The sequence below is a fragment of the Salmo trutta genome, chromosome 12, assembly GCF_901001165.1.
Source record: "Salmo trutta chromosome 12, fSalTru1.1, whole genome shotgun sequence".
NCBI lineage: Eukaryota > Metazoa > Chordata > Actinopteri > Salmoniformes > Salmonidae > Salmo > Salmo trutta.
The window spans coordinates 27,027,858-27,055,766 of NC_042968.1; the positions used below are offsets into that span (position 1 = coordinate 27,027,858).

The 27,909-nt window shown below is 42.7% G+C and overlaps 1 protein-coding gene across 3 annotated transcripts in view; it reads left to right on the forward strand.

Moving 5' to 3' along the window:
- Positions 1-27,909, forward strand: part of LOC115203287 (adenylate cyclase type 2) — a 77,112-nt gene that overhangs the window by 34,603 nt on the left and 14,600 nt on the right. For 2 of the 3 annotated variants that reach the window (XM_029767845.1, XM_029767846.1), the window contains exons 2-13: positions 1,050-1,925; positions 16,234-16,431; positions 18,062-18,229; positions 18,527-18,676; positions 20,079-20,239; positions 22,915-23,026; positions 23,423-23,550; positions 25,368-25,526; positions 25,664-25,796; positions 25,899-26,087; positions 26,331-26,371; positions 27,149-27,208. In XM_029767845.1, the coding sequence (XP_029623705.1) occupies positions 1,761-1,925; positions 16,234-16,431; positions 18,062-18,229; positions 18,527-18,676; positions 20,079-20,239; positions 22,915-23,026; positions 23,423-23,550; positions 25,368-25,526; positions 25,664-25,796; positions 25,899-26,087; positions 26,331-26,371; positions 27,149-27,208 (1,664 nt within the window). In that variant the 5' untranslated portion in view covers positions 1,050-1,760. The remainder of the gene's footprint in view (positions 1-1,049; positions 1,926-16,233; positions 16,432-18,061; positions 18,230-18,526; positions 18,677-20,078; positions 20,240-22,914; positions 23,027-23,422; positions 23,551-25,367; positions 25,527-25,663; positions 25,797-25,898; positions 26,088-26,330; positions 26,372-27,148; positions 27,209-27,909) is intronic. The other variant, XM_029767847.1, reaches the window with a different exon arrangement.

Genomic DNA, 27,909 nt, shown 5'->3' on the forward strand with positions numbered 1-27,909 from the left:
TAGTGGCCTCTGCTCTGTGCTCATTAAGACAGGAGCAAAGTACATACTCTGCCCAGCCAATAGATCCTAACAAAACATAGACCTGGTTTATTTTCCTACAGGTTAATACACCTTGATTTATTGATATTTAATGTAACTTCTAAGGGGCTGCATTCATGTCCTTAATCATTAGCGAGACTGCAGTTTCACGTAAAGAAGAACGGTTTGGCCATACCCCAGTGCCGGAGATTTAAAATATGCTTCTTTCAGAGTGGATAAGTTATTTTTGTCCATCTTTGAAATGTGTTACGTATTAAAGCGATGAATGACAATCTCCTTAAACTCTTGTGAATGATTGGTTGCTAAGGTAAACATCTTGGCAGACATAGACTGAGACTCTTGGCTAGCGTTTAAACTCCACAATGCTGAATGTGTTTTGTCAGAGTAAAATTAATAAAATAGAAGAAAATGAAGTCGAGGCCAGTGTGATGTTTCATGATGCAAGAGTTCTTCCCTTGATGGCGTATTCTCGAGTAAAGCGCTCCATGGAGAGCTAATTTATTAGAAGGGCTAGGTGTCATCATGGCAGTTCTCCATGGAGCTGTGGCCAAACCGGGACAGAGACTGAGGACTGGGGCTGGGACTGAATACAGACAAACCAGGCTTTCTTGATCGTGGGAACTACTGCAGGGCTTGGGTTGAATGAGGATTGAAGATTCACTCACTTGTGTATACATATTTACACCCTTGGCTAAAACAACAGTCTGTCTTTGCCATATGAAGGGACTCACTGTACTGTACTCTCACTGTGTACAGTTTGGCAGACAGTAATGTAGTTTCAAATCACATTGCTAAATTGTACTTTTTTTATGCCATATAAAAATGTAATCTGTTTATTAAAACTTAACAAGCTTAGTGAGTGCATCAACATTTTCTGACATGTCAACAAGAGAAAGTGCTTTGAAGAGCCATGCCCCTCAAGTGTTGTGGGTTGCTATTTCATTCTACTTCTGTCTTTATCAGTGGTTCCAGTAAGTTCACCCAGTCTGTCTCTGTTGTCTCCTCCCCAGGCCTCTGACTGTGCCAGCTCCAGTGGGTGGAGCTACATTGGGCCCCTCTCTCTGCCCGCTCAGCACTGATGGGACAGAATCCTGAATCCTGGAGGAATCCTTGACGACCCCTCTTTCTTCCTCCCCGGCTCCCCCCCTCTTTCTCCTCCTCCTCTCCTCTTTCACTAGACTCTCCCCCGGTCTCTTCTCTCAGCGCTGGGATCATTACTCAACCCCACTGAAGAATGGAACACAGTAGCTGGCAAGGATGAACTGGGTCTGCCTGCCAATGCAGAAAGGGAGATAAAAGAGGGAGAAAGAGAGAGTGAAAGAAAAGCAAGCGAAAGAAAGTTCAAAACCTGTGAGTGAAAGAAGAGGTACATATTAAAAATGCCCTGGAGGGAGAAAATCGACAACTGCACTTGAGCAGTATGACCAAAAGACCTCAGCAAACCTGCCGACCTGGATGCGTGGATCTGTAGACATACACACACACGTCTGTCTCAGTCGCAGCAGAAGACGGCTCCTACCCTGCCCTAAACTGTGGAGTGTTTTCAGCGTTATTCCCTGCCTACCATACCTGTGTGAGGAGTGGTGGACAAAAGTGGAGAGGAAATTCAGCAACTCTTAGAGGACAGTGCAAGTTGATAGAAATGCTTCTTTGTTAAAACCAGCGTGTTTCGGCCCGTAACCTTTTATCAGGGTTTTAGTAGTGAACAGGTCAGCACCACCATGCCGGCTAAAGGGAAGTACCTGTTAAATGACCAGGAGCTGAAACATGAGGCCCTGTACAGGAAGTTCTCCTGTATCAGCCAGTACCAGCCTCTGGTGCTGCTACTGGGCCTCTCCATGCTGTTCTGCGGAGTCCTCATCATCCTCTTCTTCGCCCTGCACCTGGTGAGTGTGTGTGTGTGTGAGTGTGTGTGAGTGTGTGTGTGTGTGTGTGTGTGTGTGTGTGTGTGTGTGTGTGGAGCTGATGTGGAATTGCTAGCTAGCGGCTATTGTGTAAGTGACGTCATCTACCGAGACCTAGAAGTGTGTGTGCACCTACCCATGTATGAAGTGACAGTATGCTACACATCAGAGCCCAGCTAATTACAGCTTTTTTGAATGACTTAGTAATGTCCCCTGAGGGGGTGTGATGTCCTCTCGGGATGAGTTTCTAGATAATGGGTGGAGATATGGAGATTAGCACATTAAAGACACCATTGTAGTATGTTATTTTTCTGTAGTACAATAACTGTGCCTAGATATACTGAATTAGAGGTCTTAGTTTTTTTCTCCTCAACAACAGTCTGTGGCAAGGCGTAGCAATACACTAGAGATGATGTTATTGGTGTAGACTTCAGAGTTTAAGAAGCAGGTAATCACTGTATTTGTGTAGCAGGTCACCAGTCTAGAGTTTTAGTAGACATTTTAGGTTACGAGTACACGACTGTGTAGAGCAGTAGGTAATCACTCTGACACACAAAACGTAAAGCAGCACTTATACTACCGTTCAGAAGTTTGGGGTCACTTCCTTGTTTTTGATAGAAAAGCATATCTTTTGTCCATTTTTAAAATAACATCAAATTGATCAGAAATACAGTGTAGACATTATTAATGTTGTAAATAACTATTGTAGCTGGAAACAGCTGATTTTTAATGGATATTTACATACAGTGGTTGCTCCACTAAAAGTTTTGCGATTATGCTGCGGGACTTGGAGGTAATTTGAGGGTTAGTACAGTACGTTGCGTCACCACTTCATTGCTCCAGACCAGCGCAAGGGGGAGTTAGAGCAATGATTATGCTTTTGGGTCCTACTGTGTCTCTAACTGACAATGAATGGGTGACATAAACCTAAATAGAAACTGATAATTGTGCACGACTTCAGTATTACTTACTAAAACTATTACATTATTTTGGTCTTACTGTAGTACTGTAGCCCACTCCCGACCAGGCATGAGGTACAGCGTCTGAGTAGTGCAATGGTCTAAGACACTGCATAGCACTGCAAGCTGTGTTGCTATGCAGATCCTGGTTCAATACCCGTGCCGGCCTCGACTGGGAGACCCATGAGATGACTGTAGGTTTTTGGTTTCTCTCCCTCGAAAAACAGAAAATATTCTAAATAACAAACTGGCCTTTTTCTCACTCATTTTACGTTATTTGAAAACAAAACCATCTCCAAAATATTGTTATTTTTTTTAAATAAATTGATTTATTATTCATTTAGAATTATATAAAAGCCCCTTTGGATATTCTCACAGATATATTATTAACCCTGTTATTAGCAGGATAATATATATTGGTCATACTGGTCACGGCTCACAATGGGATTGCCTTGCAGTTCTCCAGCTGTATCCACTGAAACAGCGGTGGGCGCGCGAGGTTCAAGTCATGAGGGCAGGGGGCACGGGATGGGCCACAGCGCACAGAAGACAGACCTAGCCCATGGGGAAGGGAGGAGGAGGAAGGGGGAAGGGGGGTGGCCACCCACCCCGCCACACTGGGTAGCACAGAGCAACACTTTAAGGGGCTAGGGAAACATTCCCACTGTTCTTAGTGCAAGTCTGCACATTCAAACTAAAACAATGTAACAACTAATGGCATGAAAAATGCCCCTTAGATATGAATTGGGAGGGCAGATATTATTAAATATTAAAGCATTAGACCTCTCACTAAAGGCGTCACTCAAAAGTTATACTTTAATCTGAAGTGGATTTAACAAAAAATGACATATAAAGGACACATTTGTAAATCCCAAACTCTAAAAGTAATTGGAAAGGTAGATACAAATTATTTGTGACATTGTGGTTACAATAAAGAATGAAAACAAGATGCTGTGTTTTTATTTACAGTAGTGATGGACAGTTGGTGGCATTTTGAAAACAGGTTTTAAAACACTTGCAGCCCAGTTAGCAGGACAATAGACTCTTTATAGCCCGGCTACTGTAGGTGTGAACATCCCCCTACCTGCAAAAAATGACATTGGGACCAAAGAGAACAGACAAAATGGACATTGTTTTCATCAAGCCAGCGTCTTTCTATGGTGCTACCCGTTCCAGGGTTAGGACCATAACCACGAGAGAACTTGAAAATGAGCCGGAGCTGAGAGGATCACCAAAACTAAAGGTGTTTTGGTTTCAGAGCATTTTCTTTAAAAAATAAAATAATTATATAGCCTGTCGATGTGTAGGCATACTGTGTAATAAAATCCATAATTAAATAACAGTTAAGTAAAAAAAAGATTGCGTACTAAAACGTGAATGTGTTTTTGCAGAGCATACAAACATGCCGACAACCATCCGTTGAGATCAGTGGACAAAGGGCTGGACAACGGGCCGCACTGAAAAAACACATGGTTGCCAAGAAAGCGGTTAGTTTTGCTAGATTCTGGATCAGATTCTAACTTTGAAGACCGAGATCGAGTCATTGAAGGCAGACCAACAGAAAGAGAAACATTATTGGAGGGCAGAGACACGGGCAGCAGCTGATGCATTGGTCCAGAGCCAGGCGGCGTAGGCAGAGAATGACGTGTTGAAGAGGGCGAGGAACGAGATGGAGTCACAATCCATGCCAGGCACACCTGTGAGCTCTGGAACTCTACCTCCTACAGGCAGAGTCAACATACCTGGCGAGTTCATCGTCGGTTCACCCTGACATTTACATTCCTATTCTGACAACAGAACTTGATCAACTGCTCACCAGGCACAGCAAGGGCCGTTATGCTGTTCTGCTATAGCCTAATAAACAAATGCAGGTGGCTTATATCTTCAAAATGCTTTAAATGCTTTATTATCCAAATGTAAAAGCATATACTGTACTGTATTTCTTCATTAGCATCTTTATGCTTTCGTTAATAAAATAATGATAAAAATACTCTTTCAAAATGCCAGTGTTTATTTAGTTATGGATCCATAACTAATTACTATGGGAATAAATATCACTGAATTACAAAAATATTGGAACGAAGTTGTCTAATAAAGGAAAACAAATTGTTGCTTACTGGAAAATACTCTTTCAAACACACACGGTCACCTTGTACAGCGCCATTATGGCTATTAGCAGGGCTATATTTTGGCCTTTATGGGCGGTGCACAATTGGCCCAGCGTTTCTCTCTGTTTTGGCCTTAACAAATATTATTTTGCCCTTTTATTCAGATTACAATCACTCACTTTAGTTTTTTTGAAAACGAAATAACCTCCAAAATATCGTTATATATTATCAAGTTGATGGCACAGTCATATAGCCAGCACCTACATAAAGCTGAGTGACTCACTCATTCATGGCTTTAGATCAAAATAAATAAGTACCAACATTCTTTCTGATAGTCTTTAATAAATACATATTTTGGTTATCCTGACCTGGACACCATGTACTGTATAATAATAGCCCATTATGGGCTATTGGCAGGACAATATTCCTTTACCAACACCTCTCTGTATTTTGATACTGTGTGGATGGGTGCTCCCGCAGTGCAAAATGCGTTGCTACAGATGCAGGTTCAATACCCGTGCCGGCCGCCACCGGGAGACCCATGAGGCAGCTTTTGGTTTTAATTTAGAATCCTCCAATCCTCTATATGTAATTATTGGCAGAGAGTCACATCATATTTTTCAATATACTGTAGGCCTACCGTAGGCAACATGAGTCTCACTCGTGTTGAGCAATTTGCTGTTAAAAGTGGTGTAGGTCTTATTTAAAGAACATATTGCAGTTAGAAGCAATAGGATTTGAAGCAATAGCCTACAACTATTTTAACACCGTTTCATGCTCTGAGACAAGCATGGGGACTGGTCTTGATAAATCAAGGAGTTTTTTTTATTTTCACTGAATCTCTGTTTGGCTATTGGTTAGACTACAATTAGGGTGTAGAAATGTTATGCTCTTAGTGTAACCTTTATTTAACTAAGCAAGTCAGTTAAGAACAAATTCTTATTTACAAGGACAGCCTACTCCTTCCTCCCCATCAGGGAATTGAACCCGGTGTCCCGCGTGCCCGCACCACACAGGGATTCTTTAGCTAAATAGCCCAGTACTGTAACCTACTCCCGACCGTCACGTTGTACAGCGCCATATTTTCCGTTCCAATCTAATGGAAACCCAGAGGGTTTTTTGTTTTTCTTGGGATAGAAACACAATCATATTAATCAAATTAAGCGGAACGCCTCGCCAATATCCAATGGTAGCGCCTGGCGCGAAATACGAAAAACCTTAAAAATGCTATAATTTCAATTTCTCAAACGTATGACTATTTTACACCATTTGAAAGATAAGACTCTCGTTAATCCAACCACATTGTCCGATTTCAAAAAGGCTTTACAGCGAAAGCAAAACATTAGATTATGTCAGGAGAGTACCCAGCCAGAAATAATCACACAGCCATTTTTCAAGCTAGCATATATGTCACAAAAACCAAAACCACAGCTAAATGCAGCACTAACCTTTGATGATCTTCATCAGATGACATTATGTTATACAATACATGCATGTTTTGTTCAATCAAGTTCATATTTATATCAAAAACCAGCTTTTTACATTAGCATGTTTTGTTCAGAACTAGCATACCCACCGAAAACTTCCGGTGAATTTACTAAATTACTCACGATTAATGTTCACAAAATACATAACAATTATTTTAAGAATTATAGATACAGAACTCCTTTATGCAATCGCGGTGTCAGATTTTAAAATAGCTTTTCGGTGAAAGCACATTTTGCAATATTCTGAGTGGATAGCCCGGCCATCACGGCTAGCTAATTTGACACCCACCAAGTTTGGCCCTCGCCAAACTCAGATTTACTATAAGAAAAATGTGATTACCTTTGCTGTTCTTCGTCAGAATGCACTCCCAGGACTTCTACTTCAGTAACAAATATTGTTTTGGTTCGAAATAATCCATAGTTATATCCAAATAGCTCCGTTTTGTTTGTGCGTTCAAGTCACTATCCGAAGGGTGACGCGCCGACGCATTTCGTGACAAAAAATGTCTAAATATTTCATTACCGTACTTCGAAGCATGTCAAACGCTGTTTAAAATAAATTTTTATGCTATTTTTCTCGTAAAATAGCGATAATATTCCAACCGGGCGACGTTGTATTCGTTCAAACACTGAAAGAAAAAAACGGAGTCGTCTCGTGCACGCGCGCCTCAGTGTCATTGTTCTCAGAAGGACCACTCACAAAAACCCCTGCTGTTTTTTGCCCAGAGACTGAAGAGCTCTCATTCCACTTTCTGGTGCCTTCCTAGAGCCAATGAAAGCCTTAGAAAGTGTCACGTTACAGCAGAGATGCTGTATTTTTGATAGAGATGCCCTAGAAGGAGAACAAATTGTCAGACAGGGCACTTCCTGTATATTATCTTCTCAGGTTTTGGCCTGCCATATGAGTTCTGTTATACTCACATACACCATTCAAATTAGTGTTTTCTATCCGAATCTACTAATTATATGCATATTCTAGTTTCTGGGCAGGAGTAGTAACCAGATTAAATCGGGTACGTTTTTTATCCGGCCGTGAAAATACTGCCCCCTATCCCAAACAGGTTAATAAAGCAAAATGTCTTAAAATCAGTCCCATATACTATGTTCTTAAAAGAAAAGGTTTTAAATTCTCTAGTACAGCCACTATTGAAGGCTATCAAATGCTTCTCAAAGATGCCCTCTGGTGGTCAAACTAGCACTAACTAGCATTAATGGTGGAGGCAATGTGATGGTCTGGACGTACTTTGTTGGTAAAGTGGGAGATTTGTACAGGGGTAAAAGGGATCTTGAAGAAGGAAGTCAGGCTATCACTCCATTTTGCAACACCTTGCCATACCCTGTGGATGGCGCTTAATTGGAGCCAATTTCCACCTACAACAGAACAATGACCCAAAGCACAACTCAAAACTATGCAAGAACTATTTAGGGAAGAAGCAGTCAGCTGGTATTCTGTCTATAATGGAGTGGCCAGCACAGTCACCGGATCTCAACCCAATTGAGCTGTTGTGGGAGCAGCTTGACCGTATGGTACGTAAGAAGTGCCCATCAAGCCAATCCAACTTGTGGAAGGTGCTTCAGGAAGCATGGGGTGAAATCTCTTCAGATTACCTCAACAAATTGACGACTAGTATGCCAAAGGTCTGCAAGGCTGTAATTGCTGCAAATGGAGGATTCTTTGACGAAAGCAAAGTTTGAAGGACACAGTTATTTCAATTAAAAATAATTATTTATAACCTTGTCAATGTCTTGACTATATTCCCTATTCATTTTGCAACTAATTTCACGTATGTTGTCATGGAAAACAAGGACATTTCTAAGTGACCCCAAACTTTTGAACTGGAGTGTACTGTAGGTTCCCTTAATAAAAGAGGACCGTTATGAGAGTTATTGCAGGTCTGAGCTGAGGGGGAAGTACATTTAAAAAATATAAATTAAACAATTGAAAAGATTTTGCTGAGTTGCAGTTCATATAAGTAAATCAGTCAATTTAAATATATTCATTAGACCCTAATCTATGGATTTCACATGACTGGGCAGAGGTGCAGCCATGGGTGGGCCTCGGAGGGCATAGGCCCACCCACTTGGGAGCCAGGCCCACCCACTTGGGAACCAGGGCCAGCCAACCTGAGTTAGTTTTTCCCCACAAAAGGGCTTTATTACCGACAGAAATACTCCTCAGCATCCCACCCTCTGATGATCCCGCAGGTGAAGAAGCCGGATGTTGCGGTCCTGGGTTGGCGTGGTTACATGTGGTCTGCGGTTGTGAGGCCAGTTGGATGCCATTATTTGCCTGTCTGTGTTCCACCTGTTAGCTTGCATGATTCTTGCCATCCTCCTTTGACCTCTCATCAACGAGCTGTTTTTGCCCACAGGACTGCTGACTGACTAGAGGTTATTTGTTTGTCACACCATTCTCGGTAACCCTAGACACTGTCGTGCGTGAAAAGACCAGGAGGTCGCCTGGCACCGATCACACCACGCTCAGTCGCATAGGTCACTAGCTGTTCAATCGAACAGCAACTGAATGCCTCGATGCCTGCTTTATATAGCAAGCCACGGCCACGTAGGAGCGATCCAAGCAAGCCACTGTCTGTAGGAGCAATCCATTTTCGTGAACAGGGTGGTGTACCTAATAAACTGACGGGTGATTACTTTATTGTCACATACACGGAATAGGTGCAGTGAAATGTGTTGTTTTACAGGGCTTCAGTCAGTTAGGGCCAGTGAACGATGATATGGTTGCTTCTTAAAATGGCACCCTATTCCCTATAAAGTGCACTTCTTTTGACTAGGGCTCTGGTCACAAGTAGTGCACTGTATAAGTAAAAGGGTGCCATTTGGGACACACTCATGCTGTTGACATTGGCAGGGCCTGAGGCACTGTAGCACTTTTCTCGTTCAGGTGTTGATGCCAAACTAGGTCCATCATCAGGTCTCATTACTGCTCCCTCCTAAAGGAAAACGAGCCCTCACTTTCCTGTCATTGTGCTGCTTTCAGAACCCAGACACGCTGATATATGGATGGAGAGAGACTTCCATCACTTCCTAGTCTCAGATTTCTCTCGGTCTTTCTCTCAAGGGGCTTTATTGGCATTGGAAACATGTTTAGATTGCCAAAGTAAGTGGAATAGATATTAAACAAAAGTGAAATAAATAATCTGAAATTATTTCAAATGTTATATTGCTGGCTATGTACAGTGTTGTAACTATGCAAATAGTTGAAGTACGAAAGGGAAAATAAATAGACAGATAAATATAAACTGAAATTGCTGCATGTTGCGTTTTATATTTTTGTTGGAAGATTTTTCTGAGTTACAGTTCATATAAGGAAATCGGTCCATTGAAATAAATTCATTAATCTATGGATTTCACATGACTGGGAATAGTGATATGCATCTGTTGGTCACTGATACCTTAAAAAAAAAGGTAGGGACGTGGATCAGAAAACCAGTCACCATTAACCTCATGCAGCGCGACACATCTCCTTCGCGTAGAGTTGATCTGGCTGTTGATTGTGGCCTGTGGAATGTTTTCCCACTCCTTCAATGGCTGTGCAAAGTCGATGGATATTGGCAGGAACTGGAACATGCTGTCGTACGCGTCGATCCAGAGAAACCCAAACATGCTCAATGGATGACATGTCTGGTGAGTATGCAGGCCATGGAAGAGCTGGGACATTTTCAGCTTCCAGGAATTGTGTACAGATCCTTGCAACATGGGGCTGTGCATTATCATGCTGAAACATGAGGTGATGGCGGCAGATGAATGGCACGATAATGGGCCTCAGGATCTCGTCACAGTATGTCTGTGCATTCAAATTGCCATCGATAAAATGAAATTGGGTTTGTTGTCCGTAGCTTATACCTGCCTATACCATAACCCCACCGTACCGTCACCATGGGGTACTCTGTTCACAATGTTGACATCAGTAAACCGCTCCCCCACACAACGCTGTCTGCCATCTGCCCGGTACAGTTGAAACAACTGGAATTCATCCATGAAGAGCACACTTCTCCAGCGTGCCAGTGGCCATCCAAGGTGAGCATTTGCCCACTGAAGTCGGTTGCGACGCAGAATTGCAGTCAGGTCAAGACCCTGGTGAGGATGACGAGCACGCCGATGAGACTGTTCCTGGCAGTTTGTGCAGAAATTCTTCAGTTGTGTAAACCCACTGTTTTATCAGCTGTCCGGGTGGCTGGTCTCAGACAATCCCGCAGGTGAAGAAGGTCCTGGGCTGGCGTGGTTACATGTGGACTCCGGTTGGAAGTACTGCCAAATTCTCTAAAACGACAGAGGCGGCTTATGGTAGAAAAATGAACATTCAATTCAGTGGTAACAGCTCTGGTCGACATTCCTGCAGTCAGCATGCCACTTGCACGCTCCCTCAAAATGTAGACATCTGCAGCGTTGTGTTGTGACAAAACTGCACATTTTAGAGAGGCCTTTTATTGTCTCCAGCACAATGTACACCTGTGTAATGATCACTCTGTTTAATCATCTTCTTGATATCCCACACCTGTCAGGTGGATGGATTGTCTTGGCAAAGGAGAAATGCTCACTAACAGGGATGTTAACATATTTGTGCACAAAATTTGAGAAATATGCATTTTGTGCGTATGGAACATATCTGGGATCTTTTATTTCAGATCATGAAACATGGGACCAACATTTTACATGTTGCGTTCATAGTTTTGTTCAGTGTAGTTTGTATTTACAATGGTGTTTGCTTCCCTGACTGTCCTTTTCTTTTGGAAACAGATCAACAAATATTGCTGCTGTGCTGGCACACTGTGGTATTTCACATCATAGATATGGGAGTTTATCAAAATTGGATTTGTTTTCAAATTCTTTGGGGGAAATATGTGTCTCTTATATGGTCATACATTTGGCAGGAGGTGAGGAAGTGCAGCTCAGTTTCCACATTTTGTGGGCACATACCTGAGAAGAAGACAGGCTATGCCTACGGCGGCCTCTCTCAATAGCAAGGCTATGCTGATTTCCTTGCTTGTGGGTCAGTCACAGTGTTCAAGTATTCTGCCACTGTACTCTCTGTTTAGGGCCAAATAGCATTCCAGTATGCTTGGTTTTTTGGGTAGTTCTTTCCAATGTGTCAAGTAAATAGTCTTTTTGTTTTCTCATGATTTGGTTGAGTCTAATTGTGTTCCTGTCCTGGGGCTCTGTGTGGTCTGTTTGTGTTTGTGAACAGAACGCCAGGACCAGCTTGCTGAGGAGACTGTTCTCTAGGTTAATCTCTCTGTAGGTGATTGCTTTCTTATGGAAGGTTTGGGAATCGCTTCCTTTTAAGTGGTTGTAGAAGTTAACGTCTCTTTTCTGGATTTTGATAATTAGCGGATATTGTCCGAATTCTGCCCTGCATGCATTATTTGGTGTTTTATGTTGTGCACAGAGGATGTTTTTGCTAAATTATGCATGCAATCTCAATTTAGTGTTTCTCATTTTGTGAGTTCTTGGTTTGTGAGTGGACCCCAGACCTCACAACCGTAGAGGGCAATGGGTTCTATAACTGATTGAAGTATTTCTTTGCCAGATCCTAATTGGGATGTCGAATGTTATGTTCCTTTTGATGGCGTAGAACCCACCACTAATGTTTTCGTGGCAGGTTAGTTAGCATGTGTAGGCTAATGCCTATTGTTAAGTGCACAGGCCTGTGAGGATAAGTGTGATATACAGTTGAAGTCGGAAGTTTACATACACTTAGGTTGGAGTCATTAACTAGTTTTTCAACCACTCCACAAATTTCTTGTTAACAAACTATAGTTTTGGCAAGTCAGTTAGGACATCTACCATGTGCATGACACAAGTCATGTTTCAACAATTGTTTACAGACAGATTATTTAACTTATAATTCACTGTATCACAATTCCGGTGGGTCAGAAGTTTACATACAGTAAGTTGACTGTGCCTTTAAACAGCTTGGAAAATTCCAGAAAATGATGTCATGGCTTTAGAAGCTTCTGATAGCTTATGACATAATTTGAGTCAATTGGAGGTGTACCTGTGGATGTATTCAAGGCTGACCTTCAAACTCAGTGCCTGTTTGCTTGACATCATGGGAAAATCAAAAGAAATCAGCCAAGACCTCCTTGGGAGCAATTTCCAAACGCCTGAAGGTACCACATTCATCTGTACAGACAATAGTATGCAAGTATAAACACCGTGGGACCACGCAGCCGTCATACCGCTCAGGAAGGAGACGCGTTCTGTCTCCTAGAGATGAACGTACTTTGGTGCAAAAAGTGCAAATCAATCCCAGAACAACAGCAAAGGACCTTGTGAAGGTGCTGGAGGAAACGGGTACAAAAGTATCTATATCCACAGTAAAACGAGTCATATATCGTCATAACCTGAAAGGCCGCTCAGCAAGGAAGAAGCCACTGCTCCAGACTACGGTTTGCAACTGCATATGGGGACAAAGATTGTACTTTTTGGAGAAATGTCCTCTGGTCTGATAAACAAAAATAGAACTGTTTGGCCATAATGACCATCGTTATGTTTGGAGGAAAAAGGGGGAAGCTTGCAAGCCGAAGAACACCATCCCAACCGTGAAGCATGGGAGGTGGCAGCATCATGTTGTGGGGTTGCTTTGCCGCAGGAGGGACTGGTGCACTTCACATAACAGATGGCATCATGAGGAAGGAAAATTATGTGGATATATTGAAGCAACATCTCAAGACATCAGTCAGGAAGTTAAAGCTTGGTCGCAAATGGGTCTTCCAAATGGACAATGACCTCAAGCATATTTTTTAAATTTTATTATTTTTAATTATTTATAGAATTTTCTAAACATACAATATACTTGCAGTGGCGCCGCTCAATAACTACATCATACCAGTCATCCCAACAGATTCCCATTCAGAGCGACACACAGAAGCATCCAGGGGCAATGCCCTGCTCAAGGGCATGTTTACCGATCTACCACCAGGCCAAAAAACGTGAACCCGAACCCTCCAAGCGCCCCCCACAGTTCCCCAATAGCTCTCCCTCAACCATTTGAGACCCCTTCCACAGTCCCCCCCAGGAAAAAAATTAAAAATAAATACAATTAATTCCATCCCCCACCCCCCAAGAACCCCCCCAATGCACCAACAACCAAGAGAATGAACTAAAGAGAAAAAAGGGAATAACAGAAGAAAACAACAATGCAAAAAATAAAAAATTATAATATTACATTTAAAACAAAGGACATCAAGGACAGCTAAAATCATTACAGCAATGCCAACTATATATGTTTGTGTGCATGTCTGGCACTATTATATGTATGTGTGTGTTCTTGTAATTGTTTATTTTAATGAGAGTGTGTGCATATGCATGTGTACAAACACCTGCACGGCATCACCCTCAGGCAAACCGGCATTAGTTGTAAAAACACTGGCACTTAGTGTCATTCAAATGTACTTTTTATGATTTTTTATTTTCACAATTTAAAAAAAAACTTTTATCTTTGACCATCATTCTATCTCTCACACAGCAACTCCACTCCCACTTGTCTCCAATTCCACATACCAACCCTCAGCTTCCATCAGCCCATCCCATCTATCTCTGCTGGCCACCCACTTTGAGTTCCTACGCAACACATATCTTTGAACTATGCTGTGATGTTTAACGTACAATTTCAATCTATCTAATCGAATAGAATCCACAGATTGCGAGTTGAAGATACATACTTTTACTAAGACTATTAGTATATTAGTAATTCACTGACCCGGTCTTTCCAGGTCCCCTAACGGTACTATTTCTATGGTCAATTTTAGATCAATGCTATGCATTTTCAAACATTCCTGAATCTGAGACCAGAAACAGGCTACCTGAGGGCAATACCAAAATAAATGGTAAATGACCCCAAGCATACTTCCAAAGTTGTGGCAAAATGGCTTAAGGACAACAAAGTCAAGGTATTGGAGTGGCCATCACAAAGCCCTGACCTCAATCCCATAGAAAATTTGTGGGCAGAACTGAAAAAGCGTGTGCGAGCAAGGAGGCCTACAAACCTGACTCAGTTACACCAGCTCTGTCAGGAGGAATGGGACAAAATTCACCCAACTTATTGTGGGAAGCTTGTGGAAGGCTACCCTAAATGTTTGACCCAAGTTAAACAATTTAAAGGCAATGCTACCAAATACTCATTGAGTGTATGTAAACTTCTGACCCACTGGAAATGTGATGAAAGAAATAAAAGCTGAAATAAATCATTCTCTCTACTATTATTCTGACATTTCACATTCTTAAATAAAGTGGTGATCCTAACTGACCTAAGACAGGGAATTTTTACTAGGACTAAATGTCAGAAATGGTGAAAAACTGAGTTTAAATGTATTTGGCTAAGGTGTATGTAAACTTCCGACTTCAACTGTAGTCACTGTGTTCAACTTGTATAACTTCCCTCTCCACCGTGGATAGATAGACTACCTGTTAGAGACCATGAGCCCACCAGTGAGGGCACCAGTGAGGGCAACATATTTTTCTAAGTGGTACTTAAACAGGATAGTTGGGCTCAGATTGAACAAAGGGCCTATTGAAAGCCCTGTTGTTTTTAGGTGAATAAAGTACTTTAGCTTCTAACAAGAGTACAGAGAGTGTAAGAGAGTCAAAGAGAGCACGGAGAGGATGCTTTTAAAGTGGTCCTCATTTTACATAACTTAACTTAACCCACCAACGGACACTAGAGAGAGTGTATGTTCTTGTGGGTTTACTTTGGTTGTTATTGCAGAATTACATTTCGTACGGTTTTGTTTCCTTCCCTAAAGAAGTGATCTGATTTAAGATCGACACCACAGAGCACGCAATCTTCACCATGTGATACCAAACAAAACCTGATGTCAATTGCATTGCCCAACAGATGTAAACATTTACTTATGGTAGGCTGAGACTGAGCAGATCCCACCTGGGTCATTGCTTTTCAGATGAGATTTCAAGAGGAGAGGATCAGAAGCAATCTGTTCTCTAATTGTATAGACTTTCACTACTTCCTTCCATCTGAAAATAAAGGAGAAAAGGAAATGAACAAGTCTCCTATAGGTCGATTTAGTGGGTGTGGCCGTAGTTAAATGTGCTAGTAAAGGCCTTCACTTTCGCTACCATGGAAACCAGCATGCTCAATATACAATGCCGAGATGGCCTTCTGCTCAGGGACCTTTAAACAGTCATTCCCACTCTCCTTGGCATCTAACTCTTTCCCATTCTCTTGCTTTCTCGCTAACTGGAATGCACGCAAGTTGACGCAAGTGTATATGCAAACACACACACACACACACAGACCAGAAATCTATATCTGAGCCTTCCTCTTCCCTCTCAGTGTAATTCAATCAGGAAGATGCTGTGGCCTCTAGCAACAGGACATGACGCAGAGACAGATGTGCAATAAGCCTGAATAAGCCACGATGCTGAATTAGATAAGAGCCAGTCTCATGACTAGACCGTACATAGGCATAATAAAGGGACTTGAATGATGTTGAAGAGAAGTTGAGTGAATGTTGTTTAGACATATCATTGTACCTGATCTATATAACACTTCAAAACCTGTCCTCAGACAGAATGTATATTATAGCCTGTTTTTTAATCCTTGTCTTTTCATTAGAGGAGTAGAGCATTGTGTGTCTGTATGGCTGTGTGTAGATGGATATGGCATCAGTGTCTATGACTGTGTGTATATCTCAATGTAGAGTATAATGTAAATTCCATAATTGTGATTCAGTGTGTGTTATGTTCTCCATTTCAGAGTGCGGAGGAGCACTGTGCATTTGTCAGCGTGGTGAGCTGCAGCCTGTGTGTGTTCCTGGCTGTGTTTGTGCTGGTGTGTACAGAGACCCTGACCCAGCACTGGAGGAGACTGCTGGGTCTGGTGGTCTGGGCCACTCACCTCACCATGGGATTCACCTTCATCTTCAGCGGACCCCTCATCTTGCCCTGGGACCAGGTATACACTCTCGCTCTAAATAAAGGTTGCACGACATAACCTATTGGCTTTCAAAATAAATGTAGTAATTATTCTAATCAAAGAAGACATTTTTTGTTTTTGATTTCTTCAAAACCATCACACCTTATTAATAATTACTGCAGTAATAGAGTGTTAATGGTCATCCAATAGTGTAGAGTTAAAGCCCAAATAAATGGGATTCAGTTACAACTCTTCATAGTGTTCCTGAGTCCTTGTGACGAAGACGGATACATGAAATTATACAAAGGTACATTGTGCTCTCATGCAACAGATATATGTCTAGTTCATTTACTGCTTGTTTATGAAGAAATACTAATCCAACATAGGATTCTAAGCCCTTCCCTCAGAATGATGGAGTCCAGTATTAATCTGCCATATGGGATAAGTAAACAGGAGATTGGGTCCCCCTGGCACCGACAGACAGGCACACAGACACTAATCATGGAATGGAATGCAGTCTTTAGGTTATCACCAAGCCATGGTAAATCTACTGTCAGCGTTAACACAGACACATGAGAGTTCAAAGAACCCTATTCTGTTGCCTCTAAGAAAAACAATGTGAATGTACTAATATAGGAATACATTCTTATATAAAAGTAATGTGATTAACATAATGTTGTATTTCTATGACACCCACTTCCTTTGTCCTCTTACTCTTCTCCTCCGTCTACAAAACCAGCCAGTTTATTAGGTACACCCATCTAGTACCGGGTCGGACCCACCTTTACTGAATTCTTCAGGCATGGATTCTATAAGGTGTAGCGTTCAAGCGTTGTGCAATTGGTATCTAGGAACCTAACTTGTGCCAGGGAAACATTAGCCACACCATTACACCACCGCCACCAGCCTGTACTGTTGACACCAGGCAGGATGGGGCCATGGACTCATGCTGCTTACACCAAATCCTTACTTTGGTCATTATTGCAGAATTACGATTCACACAGTTTCTGTTTCCTTCCCTGAAGAAGTTATCTGATTTAAGATCTACCCCACAGAGCACGCAGCCTTCTCCATGTGATAACAAACAAAACCTGATGTGAATTGAAATTCACATCAGTTGGCAGTGGTGTAATGGTATAGGGAATGTTTTTCTGGCGCACGTTAGGTCCCTTGATACCAATTGAGCAACTTTTGAACGCCACACCTTGTAGAATCCATGCCCTGAAGAATTCAGGCTGTTCTGGAGGCAAAGGGGCACCGACGATCATACCACGCTCAGTCGCTTAGGTCACCTATTTTGCCCATTCTAACGTTCAATCGAACAGTAACTGAATGCATTGATGTCTTTCTGCCTTCTTTATATAGCAAGCCACGGCTACTTGACTCACTGTCTGTAGGAGCGAACCATTTTCGTGAACGGGGTGACCTACCTAATAAACTGGCCTCTGAGTGTACCTACATTATATTGTAGGTACATTACACATGAACAGAAGCATCAAAAAGGTATATTTGCCTAGCTATAGCATATCTTGCCAGTACACTGAGGTGACAGTTGTCCAGTAAAACCACTTGTTCTTTGGGTAGTGCTGCCAATCCGAGACTCTTTCCCCACACAGTGTTTCATGTCATATCAGTCTGACCTATCTCTCTCTCTCCTTTTCTCCTGTAGGTTCCCTTCTTCCTGTTCATCATCTTCACAGTGTACACCATGCTGCCTTTCCAGATGTGCTATGCTGTGGTGCTCAGTGTAATCTCCTCACTCTCTCACATCATGGTCCTCACTCTACGCCTCACTGTCTTCAACACCCAAGATCCCAGCCCCTTTCTGGCCAATCAGGTGTGTTATTAGTTATGCTGTTAGTAACAATTATACATGTTACATGATCTCCTGGTGATGCATAACGATATGTATGTTCACGATGTTGTGCTTTAGATACTTCCTGTTTATAGAAAACTGTGTGTGTGTGTGTGTGTGTGTGTTAATGACTCGTGTCATGTATGCTTCAATGAGATTGTGTTGTTTTTTATGTCCTGTGTTGGCATTTTTAAGGCGTAAGGCACATTTCTCTGAAAACAGACAATAAAATGCTTATGCTGTGCAGCTAGGTTGTAATGTCTGTCCCTCTGTCCCCAGCTGCTGTCCAATGCGGTGGTGTTTCTGTGTGGCAGTGGGGTGGGGGCCTTCCATAAGGTCCTGATGGAGAGAGCACTAAGACAGACCTTCCAGGATACACTCAGATGTCTGGGCATCCGCATGAAGCTGGAGATAGAAAAGAGACAACAGGTGAGAACATCTTATCAGACACTCCGCTATCTTCTTGATTTAGTTATTTCATCTTTAAGGAAAGACCCTTGAGATTAGAAACCTCTTTGGCGAGGGCAATCTCCCACTGTATCAGAAATCCTGGTCTGGTTGAATAAGATGCTTTTGGTGTCTCTTTCTGAACAGTGGCTGACCCGACTGAAATACAGGAAGTATGAAAGACTAATAAAAGTTTATAGTGTTAGGCTAAAATGTTTTATCATAATAGCACTGATTAATTTTTTACTTAATTTAAGACCAGCAGCCTTGTTGTTTTCTAGCTTGTATTTTTCATTACGATGATCAAATCCCCCTCAAATAAAATGTAATTGTAATGATTTTTTAAGTAGATGTCTGTGTGTGCTCCGTTAGTAAAAATGGATGTCTGTTTCAAATGGCTCTTTAACCATAATGTTTTTCATTTGTAATAATAGTTGCTTAGGAAGTGACACCACACACCATGAGAGAGAGGAGGCTGCTGGCTGCTCTGTTGCCTAGCAGGACAGAATGGAATGATATAATTGTTAACATTTGAACCGCCTCTGTTCTACTCCGTTGTATTGAGCCCGAAAAAAGGAGCAGTGCCACAGGGGTTAGCCAAAGAGCACAGGCACCGTAAATAAAGAGAAGAGAGAAGGGAGGGTTTGAAATGGGTCTCAAAGCTGAGCACTATGCCATTGTTCTCTAGACCCAGTAAGATAGAATCTGCCAGATCAATTACAGCACAGAGCTGAGCTGACTGAACCAAATCAAGGCCACTTTGTGCAGAATGACTTTCCATGCTTTACGGTTTACTGGAAAACCTGCTCCAGTCATTTGAACCAGGAGGTGGTAATCTATCTGGGAGAGTATATAGGCCTAACCAGTTGCCCCGTGACACTGGTCTTGGGTCAGTTTTACGTTTCTTCCACTAATGGTTAAGGTTAGGATTTGATCCTAGATCTGTACCTAGGGGTAACTTCCCCCACATGGATGCAGCCAAACCAGAGAGGAAAGAGAGTAGTCTGGTAGTCTGGGAATTATGATGGGGTCAATAGGGATTGAAGATTTATTTCCTGAGACATCTCCTTATTAACTTCTTAGATTCCCATCTCACCTGACTCTATTCCATTCCAGAGGCTCTCAATGCAATGTTCTATCTGTCTGTTGACTGGCTGTACAACCGGACTGGCAGCACAATGATTATAAAGCTTTTAACAGTAATCTAAGTGAATGGGGCCCTTGTTAGTGGAGTTACCAGATCAGCAAGACACTCTGACAGCTGGTTGATACTCAGATTGGGTTTCTCCCAGATTGGATAGGTTCATGACCCTTTGTCCATCGGACAGTGTGTGTGGTTGGGTGGGTGTGGTGTGTTGATGCTAACGTGTGTGTGCGTGCGTAGGAGAACCTGCTGCAGTCTGTGCTGCCGGTCTACATCTCCATGAAGATGAAGCTGGCCATCATGGAGCGTCTGCAAGACTGCAAGGACAAAGAAGAGCAGCAACGACTCGTCAAAGACAACAACTTCCACAGTCTCTACGTCAAGAGACACGAGAACGTCAGGTACAGTACAACAATAGCCTGTCAAGGACTAAGAATATGACTGAGAAACATACAGCATGTTGAAATAACCTGTTATATTCTAAGAAAATTACTAAGAAACGCAGTAGAATCCTATCCTTTGCATGTCACTCATTGCCTGTCAAACTAAGCACGGTTTTCAGTCTACCAAATAACACACATGGAAAATATTTCCCCAACCCAAATGTTCTCTTGAATGAAACTCCGCTTTTGGCTTTAGCCTTTGATTTTCTCTTTCCCTGCCTTTACATTTTGGCTCTTTTTCTGCTTTTCAACTTTAACACTAGTGTCACACAAGTGTAAACACCCTTATGTCATACTAAGGAACGGCCCAGTACATCACCGGGGCCAAGCTTTCTTCCATCCAGGACTTCTGTACCAGGCGGTGTCAGAGGAAGGCCCTAAAAATTGTCAAAGACTCCAGCCACCCTAGTCATAGACTGTTCTCTCTGCTACCACACGGCAAGTGGTACCGGAGCACCAAGTATAGGTCCAAGAGGCTTCTAAACGGCTTCTACACCCAAGCCATAAGACTCCTGAACAGCTAATCAAATGGCTACCCAGACTATTTGCATTGCCCCCCCCTCCATGCTGTTGCTACTCTCTGTTATTATCTATGCATAGTCACTTTAATAACTCTACCTACATGTACATATTACCTCAATTACCTCGACACCGGTGCCCCCGCACATTGACTCTGTATATAGTCCCGCTATTGTTATTTACTGCTGCTCTTTAATTATTTGTTATTCTTATGTCCTACTTTTTTTTGTTTTATTTTCTTAAAATTGCATTGTTGGTTAAGGGCTTGTAAGTACGCATTTCACTGTAAGGTGTACACCAGTTGTATTCGGCGCATGTGACAAATTTTGATTTTGAAATTGTGTTTCCATAGCAAGGGACTTGAGCAGAATCAGTTTCTTTGTGAGAAGGTGTTAAAGTTCACAGCCATTGTTATGTAAATGCCAGCTGAAAAGTACCAGTGGCCTGGCTTTGGCCCCAAGTAAGAGCAGGTCCGCCGGATCCATGGCCCAGTGAGACCCGGGTGCTGCCCGCAAAGATGGAAACAAAAGTCTGAGCCTTGGGTAAAACACTGGGTTAAATCATATGTTTGCATGTGTGCTTTGAATAGTTAGTATAGTTTGTGTTCTCTAATTGTATTAATTTTATTTCCCCTGATATCCTCTGGCCCCGAGGACTGGAGTTGCCCATCCCTGCTCTGGGAGGTCTTTTTACACTCACAATGCCCAGTCAGTTCTCATGGAATTTAGCACGACAGTGTTAGCTGAGCACTGACCCAGATGAGGCCTTTTGTTTTATGGGCATTCATTTAGAAAGTGCTGACAGACATTGGCTTTGTAGCCTATCCAGTGAACCTGGCAGATGGCTCAATAGATTCCCTAAGTTTTAGACTCTGTAATTGCTTACAGACTGTACTGTACCTTCTACCTTCCTGGAGAGAGAGGGAGCCCAATTGTTGCCCAAATTAATGTCAACACAGCAACACTCTTCGATCTTCTCAGTAGCCTGACAAACTGACATTTGTAACTACCTGGTTGATTTGTTGATAAGTTTAGGCCCATAATAAATATGATTTCATAGAAAAGGAGGGACATTTGAACTGTCTGATATGAGAAGGCCTTGTGAAGATCAGACTGTATCATGTGCTGCTGTGGCTCGGCTAGTGAGTGAATCCTCATTTAAGCCCTTTGGTGTTACTGTAAATTATAGACCAACCACCTCCCCATTTGATCCTTGTAATGACATGAGACATGCTTGTCATCAGACATGTTCTTTCCAAGGAAACACCTGGTTGTTGTCAGTCAGAGTTACTGTGCGGCCATGGTTCTCTGGTCTGCCAGGCGAGCAATAGGCTAACGTTAGTTACTTTAATGAGGACTGACCTTGGCAGCAGTTAGCCCTCTGAGCCCTAGTAATGAGCCAGTGATTAGGCTGTGGCGGCTGAATGTGTGGTGGCCTGGGTCAGGTGCTCTGTGTGGAGGATAGGGCTCACAACAAGCTTATAGCAGAAAATAGAAAATAGTAAAAATAAAGAAACCCTGGAATGAGTAGGTGTGTACAAACTTCTGACTGGTACTGTATATATATTTCTTTTTATCATATCTTTTGGAGTGGAGGCAACGATGCTGCTAAATGAATATAGGGGAAATACTGCTGTAGTTTATGTCTTAGAGCCAAACCCCTTAGCACGATCTCCCTTCTACTCAGTCTTCACCTCTCCTCTCTAGCCCCCTAGGATTACTGTTCACCCAGGTTAGGACCTCCAGCTGTAATCATTTATCCCCACTCCATTTCAACACCCCAGGAGTCAACCGTTATCTGACAATGACACTCTTGTTTAGTGATACAACAACATCAGAGGGATTAATCAGTGTAGCGGCCAGCCTGGCCGTATCCATGCAGACAACAGATTTCTCTACACATCATGCTGCCAGACATCATTATGACACTGATGTCAAAGAACCCCATATGTCATGAGTCGGTCGTGATCAGTAAGCATGAATCGCAAGAAAATGCTTGGAAACTGTGTGCAACAGGGAGGGACTATCTAAACTTGTCCAATAATGAATGCTTCTTGTTTTCTTTGCAAACCGTGTGTTTTAATGAACACACCCTTGGCTTTTGTCTTTTTGCAGTATTCTGTATGCTGACATTGTGGGCTTCACCCGATTGGCCAGTGACTGCTCTCCGAAGGAGCTGGTCATCATGCTCAACGAGCTGTTTGGGAAGTTTGACCAGATTGCAAAGGTGAGTTAATTATTTATAAGATTTGCACCTTTAGTTAAATTAACACTGACTTTTCAGCTTTTATTTAATATTTAGCTACACTTTTACGTTTATTACGATAAGACGACAGTGTGGTAATGCATAATCCACTTATGTGGCATTAATCAGTACTTGCTTCATCATAATTCAAATAATAATATATTTATTTTATAGAGTGCGTTTCATGACACAGATCATCTCAGATAGTTAAAAACAAGTACATGTAGTTGTTGGGCTGGACACGCATGGATGTGTTGTGTGTTTGGTTCTTCAGGAGAACTTCTGATGCCTTGTTTGTGTTAATGCTAAATCCAGTTGACATGTCTGCTTCTTGGATGATCTTCATGGTCTGTGGTATTTTTCTATTTTATTCTTCAGGAGAACGAGTGCATGAGAATCAAGATTTTGGGAGACTGCTACTACTGTGTGTCTGGCCTGCCTGTCTCCCTGCCCATGCATGCCAAGAACTGTGTGAAGATGGGTCTGGACATGTGTGAGGCCATCAAGTGAGTTCAGAGGAGCCCCAAGGCCTTCTGGGGGAAAACAATTACTAAAACATGTGATCCTTCTGGTTAGTTCCAGGACTTTAGCAACATGTATTCTCATTAGATTGTGAGATAAATAGTGTATAGTAAATAAACTATGTTAGTCAGGTAGGGAGGGTAGTGTTATTGTATAATGCAAAAGGGGGACTTTCTGGCCTAAGTAGTAGGTGTTGATATGAGTCGTCTGGGTCAATGATGGTTATGAGAGTGAGTTAGTTCTATAATCAGGTGTTCTGGAGGGTCTGTCAAAGGAAGGCTTTATCATGGCTTCTCTCTGCCCTGTTGGACAATCAAATCACATTTAATTTGTTACATGCTTCATAAACAACAGGTGTAGACTAACAGTGAAATGCTTACTTAAGGGTCCTTTTCCAACAATGCAGAGTTAAAGATAAATGAAATACAAAATAGAAATAGTGACACAATGAATAAATACACAGTCCATAACGATAACGAGTAAAAAATAACATGGCTATATACAGGAAGTACCAGTACTGAGGCGATGTTCAGGGGTACGAGGTAATAACATGGCTATATACAAGAAGTACCAGCACTGAGGCGATGTGCAGGGGTATGAGGTAATAACATGGCTATATACAGGAAGTACCAGTACTGAGGCGATGTTCAGGGGTACGAGGTAATAACATGGCTATATACAGGAAGTACCAGTACTGAGGCGATGTTCAGGGGTACGAGGTAATAACATGGCTATATACAGGAAGTACCAGTACTGAGGCGATGTGCAGGGGTATGAGGTAATAACATGGCTATATACAGGAAGTACCAGTACTGAGGCGATGTTCAGGGGTACGAGTTAATAACATGGCTATATACAGGAAGTACCAGTACTGAGGCGATGTTCAGGGGTACGAGGTAATAACATGGCTATATACAGGAAGTACCAGTACTGAGGCGATGTTCAGGGGTACGAGGTAATAACATGGCTATATACAGGAAGTACCAGTACTGAGGCGATGTACAGGGGTGCGAGGTAATAACATGGCTATATACAGGAAGTACCAGTACTGAGGCGATGTACAGGGGTATGAGGTAATAACATGGCTATATACAGGAAGTACCAGTACTGAGGCGATGTGCAGGGGTATGAGGTAATAACATGGCTATATACAGGAAGTACCAGTACTGAGGCGATGTTCAGGGGTACGAGTTAATAACATGGCTATATACAGGAAGTACCAGTACTGAGGCGATGTTCAGGGGTACGAGTTAATAACATGGCTATATACAGGAAGTACCAGTACTGAGGCGATGTTCAGGGGTACGAGGTAATAACATGGCTATATACAGGAAGTACCAGTACTGAGGCGATGTTCAGGGGTACGAGGTAATAACATGGCTATATACAGGAAGTACCAGTACTGAGGCGATGTACAGGGGTGCGAGGTAATAACATGGCTATATACAGGAAGTACCAGTACTGAGGCGATGTACAGGGTTATGAGGTAATAACATGGCTATATACAGGAAGTACCAGTACTGAGGCGATGTGCAGGGGTACAAGGTAATCGAGGTAGTTATGTACTGTACTTATAGGGAGGGGTAAAGTGACTAGGCAACAGGATAGATAATAGATCATAGCAGCAGCGTATGTGGTGAGTATGTGTGGCGTCAGTATGCATGTGTGCGCATGTTATGACAACAAGGAAATAGTTGATTTGTTCAGCTGGCTCTGATGTCAAAGCAATAAGAAGGAATCCCAGGGAAACCTAAATGAACACCCACACACACATCTGACAGATTCTGATCCCGCCCCTCAGACAGGTGCGCGAGGCCACAGGTGTGGACATCAACATGAGAGTGGGCGTTCACTCCGGCAACGTGCTCTGCGGTGTGATTGGTCTCCGCAAGTGGCAGTTTGACGTTTGGTCACATGATGTCACCCTGGCCAATTATATGGAGTCTGGAGGCTTACCTGGGTATGTTAGTAGTTGAGTTAACCATGTATGGTAAATCTTTAATCCTAATGGTGGCATTCATTATTAAGTTACTAGTAGTAACCTAGTCCTAGTAAGTCCATTTTACTAATAGTAACCCCCATCTTTGTCTTGATCAGGCGTGTCCACATCACTGAGGCCACCCTGAAGCACCTGAACAAGGCCTATGAGGTGGAGGAGGGCAACGGTGGGCTAAGAGATGCCTACCTGAAGGAGCTCAACATACAGACATACCTTGTCATCGATCCTCGGGTGAGCTACCTGATTTAATGTATTACCTCCAGAATCCCTGACAAGGGCCTTATCTGTATATATGAGACTGTACTCCTCTTTAACGTGTGTGTGTGTCATCAGTCTAAGGACCAGGCTCTGAACAGCCGCAGTATGCCCAAGCCGCGTGTGAATGACGGGCTGAAGATGCGGGCGTCAGTGAGAATGACCCGTTACCTGGAGTCCTGGGGCGCCGTCAAACCCTTCGCCCACCTACAGAGCAGAGAGGGGTACACCACAGACACCATGGTCAATGGAAAATTACGGTGCAAGGTGAGTGATGGCTGGGGGGGCAACTGCATTATAACTGATGGAAAGATTACCAGGCATACTTCCTCTAAGAGAAATAGTCCACTTTACACATCAAGCATAACAGGTTTAAATGTATTGCTACAAGCATAAGTATTTCCTGTGGAAGACTGTTGCGACTGTTGATGGCATATTTACATGCTGTTTTACTTCTTGCTGTTTTACGCACGACATGTCTAACAACAGTTGTTTTAAAAATGTTTCTAGGACATCCCTCTGCGCACAACTCACTCGAAGATCACTGAGAGGTAAGGAAGGCCAAGTCTGAGAACACAGAGAGGATGAGCTCATTTGTTTATATGTTAACAAGAGCCCTGAACTGGCATCATGTCAGAGTGGTGACGTCAGACTCTCCTTACTGGAGTAGTGCTCCTGCTATGCATCAGTCTGTTGATACAGTGGGTGTTTATGGTTGTGGAGGTGTATTTAGGAAGCCAGTTCTTTTTTTGGAATTACCAAATGCAAACAACAGATCAGTGACTGTACAGTGAATGTTAAGCGATTTGTAAGTCCACTTATTGTTACACATATTGTATATAAAAACACAAACACATTTACTTTTTATAAGGTCATCAAGTTTGGTCGCAAAGGGCTTAGAAGTTGTCTCTTTTTCCCCATTACTGACAAAAGCTGAACCACTTGTGAGTGCAGTAGACAGGACAGGGAAATAAGAAAATTGCCCCGTAAGACCTTTTGTCTCGGCTGTGGTTCTAGTGGACACCGATACTGTGAATGGACACTTAACAGGAACCGGCTATGTTGCTTCCGATGTGGTTGGTGGTCCTTCCTATGTTCTTTCATTTGGTCAGGAACAGTCCCTCTTCATGTCATGTTTAATAAAAACACAATAGTTTCTTTATTCAGTTACAATACAAGCTTTATTAATATTTGATCCATTCTATGGAGACAGAAATTTGTTGTTTTAGCACACATGAATCCTCACATACAACACACAACAGTCCCATACAGCGACAACGATGTCACCATGTTGAATGTGTCTATCTCTCACTGTTGGTCCCTGACAGCTTTGATGAGTCTGTCGAGGAGCCCTTCTCCTCGCCCGCCCCTCCGCTCAGCACCTATAAGTGAGTGGTGCCAGCCTGGCTCACAACGCAACTGCTCCCTTCTGAGTGGAGGAGGAGAATCTTGATGTTTCACCATTAACCTCCAACCCTTCTTTCTGGGTTAACACTTCTCCCTACCCCCCATCCTGCCTAGAGCTTCTCCCTACCCCCCCATCCTGCCTAGAGCTGCCTCCCTCTTCTGTATAACAGGGCATCACAGGGATTCCCACGCCTTTACAAAGCAAGCAGGGCATAGTAACCACTCCCTAGTGTTTAAAGTGTGTCTTTTTGTTTTCCCACTGGAGTTATGTGCTGTTATAAACACTGTGTGTGTGTGTCTCTGTCTGTGTGTGTCTCTGTCTGTCTGTGTGTGTGTTTCCTTCCTGGTGAAGCATGGGTACTGCTGGGAGACTACTGTTCAGTCACCAGAGTTCAACTAACACACACAACATCCTGCACATACACACACTATAGAATGAATGACACACACACCCCTTCTCTCTGTTTCCACTAATGCTGAGAATGGCCTAAACCAGTTGCCTCCCTGCACAGCACACTGGGACTGAATAACCTGCATGACCTTGGCTGGTTTACCAGCATCCATCCATTTGTCTGTCTGCGTGTGTCAGTCTGTCTGCGTGTGTCAGTCTGTCTGCGTGTGTCAGTCTGTCTGCGTGTGTCAGTCTGTCTGCGTGTGTCAGTCTGTCTGCGTGTGTCAGTCT